The sequence below is a fragment of the Phaseolus vulgaris genome, chromosome 2 (assembly GCF_000499845.2).
Source record: "Phaseolus vulgaris cultivar G19833 chromosome 2, P. vulgaris v2.0, whole genome shotgun sequence".
Taxonomy (NCBI): domain Eukaryota; kingdom Viridiplantae; phylum Streptophyta; class Magnoliopsida; order Fabales; family Fabaceae; genus Phaseolus; species Phaseolus vulgaris.
Window position 1 is genome coordinate 14,769,321 of NC_023758.2, and position 10,941 is coordinate 14,780,261.

At 31.1% G+C, this 10,941-nt stretch overlaps 1 protein-coding gene and 1 non-coding gene across 3 annotated transcripts; one reads left to right on the plus strand and one right to left on the minus strand.

Annotated features, from left to right (window-relative positions):
- Window positions 1-1,479: 1,479 nt before the first annotated feature.
- LOC137810778 (binding partner of ACD11 1) lies at window positions 1,480-6,502 on the plus strand. 2 transcript variants are annotated; one of them, XM_068612202.1, is made up of 5 exons: window positions 1,480-1,574; window positions 1,821-1,958; window positions 4,967-5,042; window positions 5,684-5,797; window positions 5,894-6,502. In XM_068612202.1, exons 1-5 carry the CDS (start codon window positions 1,546-1,548, stop codon window positions 6,317-6,319), a joined length of 783 nt encoding a protein of 260 aa, XP_068468303.1. In that variant the 5' UTR covers window positions 1,480-1,545; the 3' UTR covers window positions 6,320-6,502. The 2 variants fall into 2 exon arrangements, with proteins under 2 accessions (XP_068468303.1, XP_068468302.1); XM_068612201.1 differs by having other exon boundaries at window positions 1,483-1,566.
- On the minus strand, window positions 4,623-4,696 carry TRNAV-CAC (transfer RNA valine (anticodon CAC)). The gene has a single exon. It is a non-coding gene; the product is annotated as a tRNA-Val (tRNA).
- Window positions 6,503-10,941: the final 4,439 nt, after the last annotated feature.

Genomic DNA, 10,941 nt, shown 5'->3' on the forward strand with positions numbered 1-10,941 from the left:
TTTTTCAAGCAAACGTACATTCAACTTTTTACTGAATTTTTTAAGAGAATTAGTTTGTTTTTTGGTTTTTTAAATAGAAGAATTAATTAAATTATTACAAATTTGAAAATTTTTATAAAGTTGTAGGAAAAACCTTTGATTATAAGTTTTTATAGAGAGCTCGAACTGAAATGCATTAAAAATGAAAGTTGCTCAAAATGAGGTAAAAGATGTCATGACAAATTTTCTAAGGAGATTGAGAATATCAAAATTTAAAAAATAACCATTTAATTTTTTAGTATTTTTGAAATATTTTTTTTTATATTTTAAGCTTAGTTTACGTTTTAGGTTTAGGATTTTAATACTGTACTGTCTAGGCCGAAAGGTCAACCGAAAGGTTGTACCAAAAGTCTCGACCGAAAGGTTGTACCGAAAGTCTCAACCGAAAGGTTAAATATAAAAAGTAAATAAGTAAAATTAAATTAGTGATTATAGCAAAGCCCATAAGATGGGCCCAAATATACAGGTGTGTGTTTTCAAAATGTTAGGTGCAAAAAGAAAAGACCCAAGTAACTCTTAAGCCCAATAAGAGAGCCTTATAAATAGAGGTTCAACTCAAGAGGTAAGTAAGATTCAATTGATCTGATGAACATAAAACTATATCTGACTTTGGCATCGGAGCGCCTTGCAGGTACACACACCCACCTGTGAGGAGAAGAAGCCGAGAGCCCAACCCGAGAAGAAGCCGAGAGCCAAACTCGAGTAGGAGTCGCGAGAGCCCAACCCGAGAAGAAGCCGAGAGCCAAACTCGAGTAGAAGCCGCGAGAGCCCAACCCGAGAAGAAGCCGAAAGCCCGACTCGAGAAGAAGCCGCGAGAGCCCAACCCGAGAAGAAGCCGAGAGCCCAACTCGAGGAGAAGCCGAGAGAGTCCAGCCCAAGTTCGGAAGATTTGTAAAGGAGTTGATCTTATCAACCTTATTCTAGTGTTCTTGATCCTTGTTGTAAGAACAAATACCATTTTATAAATTTTTTTAAATTAATAATTCAATTAATTATTTCAATTTTTTAAAAACAAACATTTTTTTTAATAAAACTAAAGTTGTGTGAGAGTAACACTAACTTTCCTGTAATTAACCTTAAAAATAATCTTTAATCAAAATTGTGTCTTACATGATTTTAAACTTAATACTAAAAATGTATCACTTTTACATGACATGATAAAAATTGTAATAACATCACACAATTTTTTCCTATTATAATCGTCTTATAAATTTGTAATTTTTTTAAACACAACCCGAGTTTAATAAAAAGAAAGGAAAAATTGTCTAAAATTAGGAAAAAAACTGCATTAGCATTTAGGGTAAGACTTTGTTGAAAAAAAAAATGAAGTAAAGAGTCCTAATCGTATGGAATGCAACCAGCATGTCACAATAATGAATAGTTTGTAAAAAAATGCTAGATTTATATATATTTATTAGACTTATGTGCTTAGAAGAAAGCGATGAAGATGATATGGAAACATAATATCTATTTTATGAATTCCTATAACAAATATATTTTCAGAGAATGGTTGTGCGAAAAATATTTGTGAGCATGTAATTTTTATTTTCTTATTATTTTTGGAATTTATTTTCTTTTTCTAATAATATTTGCTATTAAACTTTCATTTTCACATTTTCTTTCTTGTTATTACTCTTCTTTATATTGAATCTTTAACTATCACTTGTTTCAAAATAAAATAATTGAAACCTTCATTAATTTGCTTTCTTAAGTGCCCTGAGTTATCATTCTCCTTTTTGTTTTAATCTTCTGGAATGTTCTAGTTAATTATTCCCTTGTAGTTTCAGAACACAGCTGAGAAAGATGAGTTCTGGTGGGTACGCTGTAGAGGTTACGGGTCTCTCTCCAAAAGTCACTGAGAAGGATGTCCGTGACTTCTTTGCTTTCTCTGGTGTCATTGAGACCGTTGAAATTATAAGGTAAGCTTTTAATTTAAATGATTCTTTCTCCTTAGAAAAATTATACTTTTATTTTGAATTGGGTAATTCTTAATTGCTGATGATGTTGATTTTATTAAGTTTCATAGCATAGCTCAAATTTTTGTACTTGTTGATTGTAATTGTTGACTCGTCATAGCTGTGAATCCGAATTGGAAGAAACTATAAATGTTAATCGTGTTTGGTTCACAAACCATATGTGGACATAGCTAAGGCGATTTCCGGCTGGTTGTGCTCAGCAAAGGAAGGGATTCAGTACAGAGGTGATTAGGTATCATATAGTTGTTATCTGCAATAACTCCGACTATGAGGGGAAAATTGATTAAATTCATACCCAGTTGGCAAATCTGCCTTACATCGGAGTAGTTTTGGCAGGAAAAGTCGTTAGGCCTATATAGCGAACATGGGCTCTCTAATGGTATAACTATTTTTACTCTACAATTGGATTTTGGCAAGAGTAAAAAAATTGTAGAAAGTAAAGAGTTTAAGGTAAGGAAAGCTACATGGGAATTTCATCGAATACTTGGTATGCTAGAGAAAAGGGGTTGTTAAAATTGTAAGAATGGCTGTGTTTAACTTCACTAAACTAACACACCATGCATTGTCTATTATTCCTATTCCAATAAAACTATGTTATCATTAACCCTTATTTTTATACTAGCCTTGGTTCATTAAGCAAAAGAATCCAAGTTCCTTGATTCCACAACCAATCTCTTGGCTTGGTGTAGCCAATACTTATTTTAATAAAAGAGGTTTTAGTGATGACCAATTCTAATTGAGTTTGTCTTTTCCAATTTGCAATTCCAAATGAGTTTTTTAGAACAAGTAAACATAGGATCAAGTAAATTGGCGATCAATCTAAAAATAGACAATAAGTATAAAAGATAACAATAACAACTTTTTTGATAGAGAAACAGTAATCACATGGAAGTAGTTTAATTACATTAAATTAAACCCCAGCAAACGTGGAAAATTAGTGATAGAGAGGGGAATACACTTAGTAATGAGGAGCATTCAGTAGAAGAAGACAGGCCCAAAAGGAACATTCTCAACCCCAGTCGTTATGGTGACTGAAGATTCAGATCTCAATCAAGATAGAATTCACATTTCATATTCTGTTATATTCCTTTAGTTTGTTATTGCCACATAGACATTATGTTATTTCACCATTGCATCATTCTGTCATTGCATCTTTGCATTTGTCTGTTACCATTGATGTATTGAGCCATCCTTTATATAGACCATGCAGAGTAATAGAAGCAAGATAATTATCAATTTATTTGTTTGTGTTTTAGAGTTGGCCTTGAACTCAAGGAAATTTGTTGTGTTCATATCAATTTAGTGCTTTCATTGTTATGGATGATAATACCTGTTGGAGGAGTCTGTGAAGCTCCTTACCAAGAATTACTCCACTCAAGCATCCACTCAAAAATATCTCTCAGCCAAGATTGATACAATTCTCACTCAATGATCTTCTCTCTCCATCCCTCAATCTACTTCCCCTGTTTCATTCATTCCCCACCACCTTTAACTGAAGCTATCCGGTGGATCTTCAAATTTCAAAATATTGAGTACCTCAGCACTCCTGAATCTGAACAACTTTCCATTGTGTCATTCTACATGGAAGGATCAACTCTTAGTTGGTATTAGTGTATGTACCAGTGACCTTATCCTATTTTGGCAAGGCTTATTATAGGTGCTTGAGATGCGATTTGCTGTCTAACTCTGACAACCCCTGCAGCACTCTCTTCAAGTTAGCACAACACGACTCTGTTAACCCTTCTTTCCTTACAAAATTTAAACGCTTGGCTAATTGCATTGTGGGGTTGCCTCACCTTTTCTTTTGAGTTGTTTCAACTCTGGTCTCTCACCAGCAATTAGACAAGAGTTCAAGTGCATAAACCAGTCTTGCTTCCCCAAGTAGCGTGTTTACAGGAAGACAAATTTGACCATTGACACTGCTCTTTTTGCACTCATCCTCCACCGGTAACTATCTCTTCTTCTCCTTCAACTTTTCCACCTCTAGTGGTTGGCCCACCTCTGGCCGTTCGTGCTCCTTTGCCCTCATTGCTGGCTCCTCCCCCCCACACTAAATACAAACACCTCTCTCAAGCAAAGAATATATTCATTGTTATAAAGGATTGTGTTGTTTCTGCAACGACAAGTTCGATCCTAGTCATAGCCATGAATGATAGAAAACATGATGAAGAAATTCTTTTAGAGCATCCCTTGAGCATAGAAGCCCTCATAGTCACCTCTCTTCGAAATGCTTCATTCATAGCCTCCAAAAGTATATTTTCTTTTTGGCTCCTTAGGCTTTTAAATACAGGTTTCGTGGACCTCAAGTGATAGATTTGCTTTAGGGAGAAAAGTTGGCTTGCTTAAATGAGCATACATACCTCACTTAAGCTAGGTTTGTGGATCTTCAAGCTTCAAGGGGGAGGCTCACTTTAAAGTGCAGTTAGTGGGAGCACCTGTTGTCATCTTTCTGCAAAAAGCTTAAACTGAATTTCCTTCAAAATTAAACTAAAAAATAAAGATCCAGTGGAATTGTTTTTTCTCGAAAATTGCGCTTGGGAGGGACAAATTTGTGAGGCCCATGTTTTTACCATAAAATTAAATTTAATAAACGTAATTTTAGAAAAATGTCTGAGCCCGGGTTCGAACCGGGGACCTCTAGTGTGTGAGACTAGCGTGATAACCAACTACACCACCCAGACGAATTGAAATTAATAAGACATTTTGGATATCAATATAAATATTCATTTGGTGCTTTTGAATTTGTTAACTCTATTAAGCTTTTCCATAGAGGAATTATTTTTATTTTTCCTGCCTGTGAAAGAGGATTGATCATTCATGTTTGGTAGTGTCTGTTTTAGCAGTCCAACTGAAATTACCAAGTTTTGGATTTTACCACATTTGTTTGTTTGAGATATTATTAATTTTTGGCTTTAAAGTTTGATCTGATGGCTGGTTGTTGCTGAGTACAGGTCTGGTGATTATGCTTGTACTGCGTATGTGACTTTCAAAGATGCATATTCACAAGAAACTGCATGCTTGCTCAGTGTGAGTATTTAACAAACCCATGTCCAGAATACTTGTATATCGATGACACGGGAACAGTCAAGTACCCTACTAGTTATTAAGTTGCCTCAGTGATAAGTTCCGTAATATGTTCTTCGTAAAATGACTTTAAATTTATGAAAATGAACATTGTCACTGAATCTGTTGGAAAATGCCTTGGTTATTCAGCCAAAGATGTTACTAAATTAATCGTCAGTTGACAGAGTCTTTAGATGATGGTATTGTGATTTTTTTTTTGTTATATTATGCTTTTATGGGCACTGATTTGGTTGTGCTTTTTTTTCAAAATTTTCTGTTATGTTTTAGCTCTATATGAAGAGCAGTGACATGCTTGTAATGGTGTGCTTGCAATTATAAATTACAGCCTTCTATTTTCTTAGTTTACTTTTTATTTGTTCTTCTATATAACACTGGAATCAGTTGTTGTCGAATGTCGTATTTACAGGTACTGAATCTGTAGCCATGCCTCCTAATATAACAACTGAATAACTGCATAGTTCACTAACTGAATGTAATGAACTAGTCATTCTATTGTAAATAGCATGCAGGTATACATCAAGTAACATCTTCCTAGTGAGTAGTGTCTAATAATTTTTGCCTTTCTTCCTAATATGTTCTGTTAGGGAGCCACAATTTTAGATCAACGCGTATGCATAACACGATGGGGGCAATATGAAAATGAGTTTGATTTTTGGAACGGGCCCTCTAGTAGTTACGGGGACGAGGCTGCCTCAACTGTATGTATATATATTTCTCTCAATGCATAAATTGCTAATTATTATGGCTTTCTGCTCATGGCGTGACATTCTATATTTCCACATTTTCTCTTCCAGACACAGAACAGTCAATTTGTTTCCTCTGCTGGAGAAGCAGTCACCATGGCCCAAGAAGTCGTAAAGACCATGGTAGCAAAGGGATATGTTCTCAGCAAGGATGCCCTAGCTAAGGCTAAAGAATTTGACGAGTCTCATCTGGTTTCTGCCACTGCAACAGCAAAGGTTTCTGAACTCAGCCAGAGAATTGGCCTCACAGATAAGATATCTGCTGGTATTGGAGCTGTTAAATCTGTAGATCAGAGATATAATGTCTCTGAAACAACCATTGCGGCAGCATCCACAGCGGGAAGATCGGTAGCTGCGGCTGCAAACTCTTTTGTAAACAGCAGCTATTTTTCAAAAGGAGCCTTGTGGGTGTCAGGTGCTCTAACCAGAGCAGCTCAAGTTGCTTCTGATTTGGGTACTCGCAGGGATGGACAGTAAATAAAGCATAAACATACTAAACTCTCTGTTGTAGATATGTCTGTCTCTGCTAAATACCTGTTGAAACTTCAGTTAGTAATATTGTTATACTTCTTCACTGCATAACTCCTGTTCTAATAAATTTCTTTATAAACATTAGTAACATTAAGCTGAAATGCAGTGAGTCTCCCTTTTAAGTTTAAATCGTCTTGTATAACTTTTTCCTTCATCTTTTTTAAAATTAAACGTAAGTTCATTTTAATTTATCAGAATTTATAGAAAAATTTCTTAACAGGACCACAGTGTATGTAATTATGAATAAATGTAGTGTATGCCAAGACCAGATTGAACAATGAAACCTGCGCTATTTCTACCATTGAATTACGATTCTAATTTTACAGTAAACAACGGTAGTAGTCAATACGTGGCTAAGTTAATTAAGATTCATTGGGACAAAAGGATAGAACTTTTACAATATAACATATATATAAGTAAAAAATTAACATAGAACAACAGAAAATTGAAAAAAGAAGAAATAAAGCATATAAGGATTATATTACATCCCATACAATATAGAAAATCATAATTTAATAACTACATTTCACGTATGAACCTCTATTTATAGTAAAATCATTTGAAGAAATAAAAAATATCTATTTTTTAAATATTAGTTCAAAACTAATTTTCTACTACTAATTTTACTTATCCAAACTAGCAACCTGATTAGTTTCTGATTAAATTGGTCTGATTGGTCCAATTTTAGTCTCAATAAATAAAAAATACAAAGTTTTCTTAGAAGAATTTATATATTGATAATAGGATAATATTTAGGTTTATTTTTTCCACGATATTTGAAAATAAGTTCGTAGATCATCCATGTATTTCACAGCTTATATAGGTGACACTTGGCTTTTTTAGACAATTTTTATGTGGATTCTTTTAACGCCTCATTCCACATGGACTAATAAATTTAATCTAAAGAATTTGTCAGCTATTTACAATATTTGTATCATAAAACAACACTTGTATCTAATCTAAATATATTTGAAACTATATATTAAATAAATAAATTTGATGATAATTACTTTTTATTAAAATCAATTTATTTTATACATGGATATAATTTTTTATTTGAATTTGATTGAATTTAAATTTAATGAGATACTTAAAATATGTGAATTCTATATATTAATTATTTATAAGCATACTGGGTTCAAAGTAATCAGGTAAAAAAAAACTGTTTTACATATTTTAGTACCTTAACACTATTACGAAGGTCATACAATATATTCTAAGTTTTTTTTGTCATGATATCTCTCACACCATATATTGGGTGGGATTATTGATATATGTCTCCTCATTCCTCTTACTTTATCATTGCCACGTCAATCAATTTCTCAAAAATACTTTTAAGAGAAAAATAATAATTTTTAATGTTTAATTTATTCATAAATTAATTTGTAAAAAGATTAAGATTAATATTTTAAAAAAGTTGTAATTTATCTTATTAGGTATTTACCTTGCAAAATTAGTTTATAAAATAAGATTTGCATATACTCTAGTCGATTAATCATGTAGGATCTCTAATATACACGATAACATCAAAGATTGAACATCTCGAATATGAAACTAAATATTTGTGTGTGGTCATAGATTACACAATAAGTCCAATTAATCACGCTTAGATAAACTCTTATATCATATTAAGAAGTGAATTTTAAGATTTATTCAACATCATAAAACTATCTTATAACTTATATCACTAAAAAATCATTAAATAGAAACTAATTTTAAACTCAAAATAATTACTATATTGACTAAAATTAACTACTGTTTTAGAGACCAAACTTAATTATATATAAAGTGATTTTTATTATTAATAAAAATTTATAACTAAATTCTAAATCACTATTTAATTAGGTTACCAAAATTTTATCTACCAATTAATCTAGATTTTAGAGTTTATAGTTAAACTTTTGGTAGCTAATTGCTATCAATTTAGAAGTTAGTTTATAAACTTTTATTAATAATAAAAATTACTTTGGATACAATAATTTTTTGTAATCTTTAAAACAATATCTAATTTAGTCAATAATAACTAATTATTTTCTGTATCTAAATTTAATTTTTATTTAATAATTTTTTTTGTGTTGTATAATATAATTTAACCTATATGTAATGAATGTGAGATCTCTAACTTATTTATTTTAATTGATAATAATTGATAACCTATATTATTTTTTACAAACAAGTTCTTACAAACATATTTTTTCCTCTCTTGTATAATGAATTTATCGAGTTTGTTGCCTTGGATAATAAGTTGCATGTAGACTATTAAATTTTGTCGTCATGGTTATTCAGTTACTTACTAATTACAATTTCTCAATAACGTATACTTCATCAATTGAGTGAATTAATATTGTGTTCTTATTATATGAAAAAAAGGGTTATTAAAATATTTGATAAATGAGCAAAAAATGTTATGATTTCATCCAACTTGCCACATGCAGCATTGTACGATCAGCTCCGACAATTTTACATCACTTTACATTTTATTTTTAAGGAAGTGTTTTGTCGATTAAAAGGGGAAACTTGTGTTTTTAATTTTGGGATATATTCTTGAAATATGTATAAAATTAAGAAACAAGTAAAAAATAGATATAGTAACACGCAATATCGTAATTTTGGTCACTTTTTAGTAGATTCTTTTCTCTCAAGAGAATCTAATAGTAAATATGGACCAAAGAAAATTAAAATGTAAATTTTTAATTGAAAGTAAATAATAGCAATTTCATATGAAATATTTATACGAGGTGTGATGAAATTTTTAAAAAAATGTGCGATTATATTTAAAACTGGTATTTTAGGGAATAATTATATAAAATAAATATAGTTGTGGTTAAACAATGTAGGTCCTCATAAGTTTTTTATTAAAATATTTATACATTGAAATTAAGCAGAGAGATTGGAATCTGGAAGAGTGTCTGGGGTTGATGCTGGCATGCCATATGTTATGCCTGTCATCTATTAACCTATAACAGTTGGCTTGTCAATTCTCATCACTTCTGTTTCTTTGCCTCCTAAGAACTTCCATGGCTTAGTCACCTTTATGCATCAAAATGTTAAAAGTACAAAACAAAAAAGAAACACTTTTTTCATTTCCTCATACTCTAGTTGGTTAATAGTGTATGTTTCTACAACTTTCACTACAAAGAAAAGTCCCATTTTTCCAATAATTACCCACAGACTAAGATTCATATGTAAATTTGTCTTACCAGCTTAAAAAATCCGTAGCTAATATTATTACTGACGTGAGAAAAGAGAAAGTGAAAAAATGAGTTAAAAAAACTCTTACCTACGGAGTCATTATGGATAAACAAACCTATTAAATGTTAAAGACACTTTTATTTTCTTCCCAAATCCAGAACAGAACGGTGCTCAAAGCTGATGGTGTGCCACAACTGTCCAACAGTGAATCAAACACATTAACAGTGTTACAGCTCAACCACTATCGAGCTCATTTAGAACGAGATGGTTAAGGTATGGTATTTGCTCTTTTTTTCGCTTTCTGAACAACAATCTTCTTCCTAAATATTAGTTTATATACAAATTAAAACAACAATTTAAAGAAGCTGTATAAAAACATTTACAAATTAATTTCCGTAAAAGTTATTATTTTATTTTTTTTGAAAAAAATAGTTGTTTGTAGAAGAGCTTATCCAAACAAACCCTTATTGTTCAAATAAACCCTATGTATATCTCCCATCTATGAATATATCCTTAAAAACAACCACCGTCAAGCATTCATGTTAGGTATACAAAAGCATATCAAATAAGTAATTTCATTGTCTTAATGGTTTAAGTTTTACATGGTCATGAAATTTATATACAATTTACACAAAATGTCATTCAAATATTAAAAGTTATTAAATTTATATACAATTTACACAAGAAGTCATTCTTGTTCGGTTCTCTCTTGAAATTCATTGTCATTGAATATTTTCTCCTTTGTTGATTTTAGAGTTCCTTTTGGGATTGGATGAGTGATTGATTTTGAAATTTTGGTTTGGTTAAATTTGAGTCTCTAGGGGAAAAAGAAGTTACTATTAAATAGAGTATTTGGACTTCATTACATGGGTTATTCCTCTAACTCGTAGTTATATGGTTATTCTTTAAAAGAAAAACATAGGTGTTTAGTTATACAGTTATTTTTTTATATGTAAAAACACCTTTAATTATTATGATAGTCTTTTTATAAAAAAAAAACATTTCTATTTATTTCAACTTGTTTACACGTTGAGTTAATTGAACACATGTTTAGTATTTAATAATAATAACCTCTGTTTATTAAAAGAAAAATTAACATTAATATGAAGTTAATTAATTAATTTTGAAGGAGTTTTTTACTCTTTGCTTTATAAATTTAAAATATAAAATCTTCCATTCTTGAAGGAGTCACTTTGAATCTGTGTTTCAGAAAAAAAAAAAAAAAAAAAGGTATTCACTGCACAAGGAAAGATAACGATGATGACATGGAAAAATGTGTTAAAGCTAATCGAATCCACTCGGAGGTATATGCGTAATTTCACTTCACTTTGAAATGCCTTTTGTTAAGAGTTGTTTTTTTGTGTCCCATTTTGGGG

Excerpts from the sequence above, each read along its gene's own strand:
- LOC137810778 (XM_068612201.1), top strand. The coding sequence starts at position 1,487 with ATGATATGGAAACATAATATCTATTTTATGAATTCCTATAACAAATAT. Across the intron at positions 1,959-4,966 it reads GAGACCGTTGAAATTATAAG|GTCTGGTGATTATGCTTGTA; the intron begins GTAAGCTTTTAA and ends TGCTGAGTACAG. Across the intron at positions 5,798-5,893 it reads GGGACGAGGCTGCCTCAACT|ACACAGAACAGTCAATTTGT; the intron begins GTATGTATATAT and ends TTTCTCTTCCAG.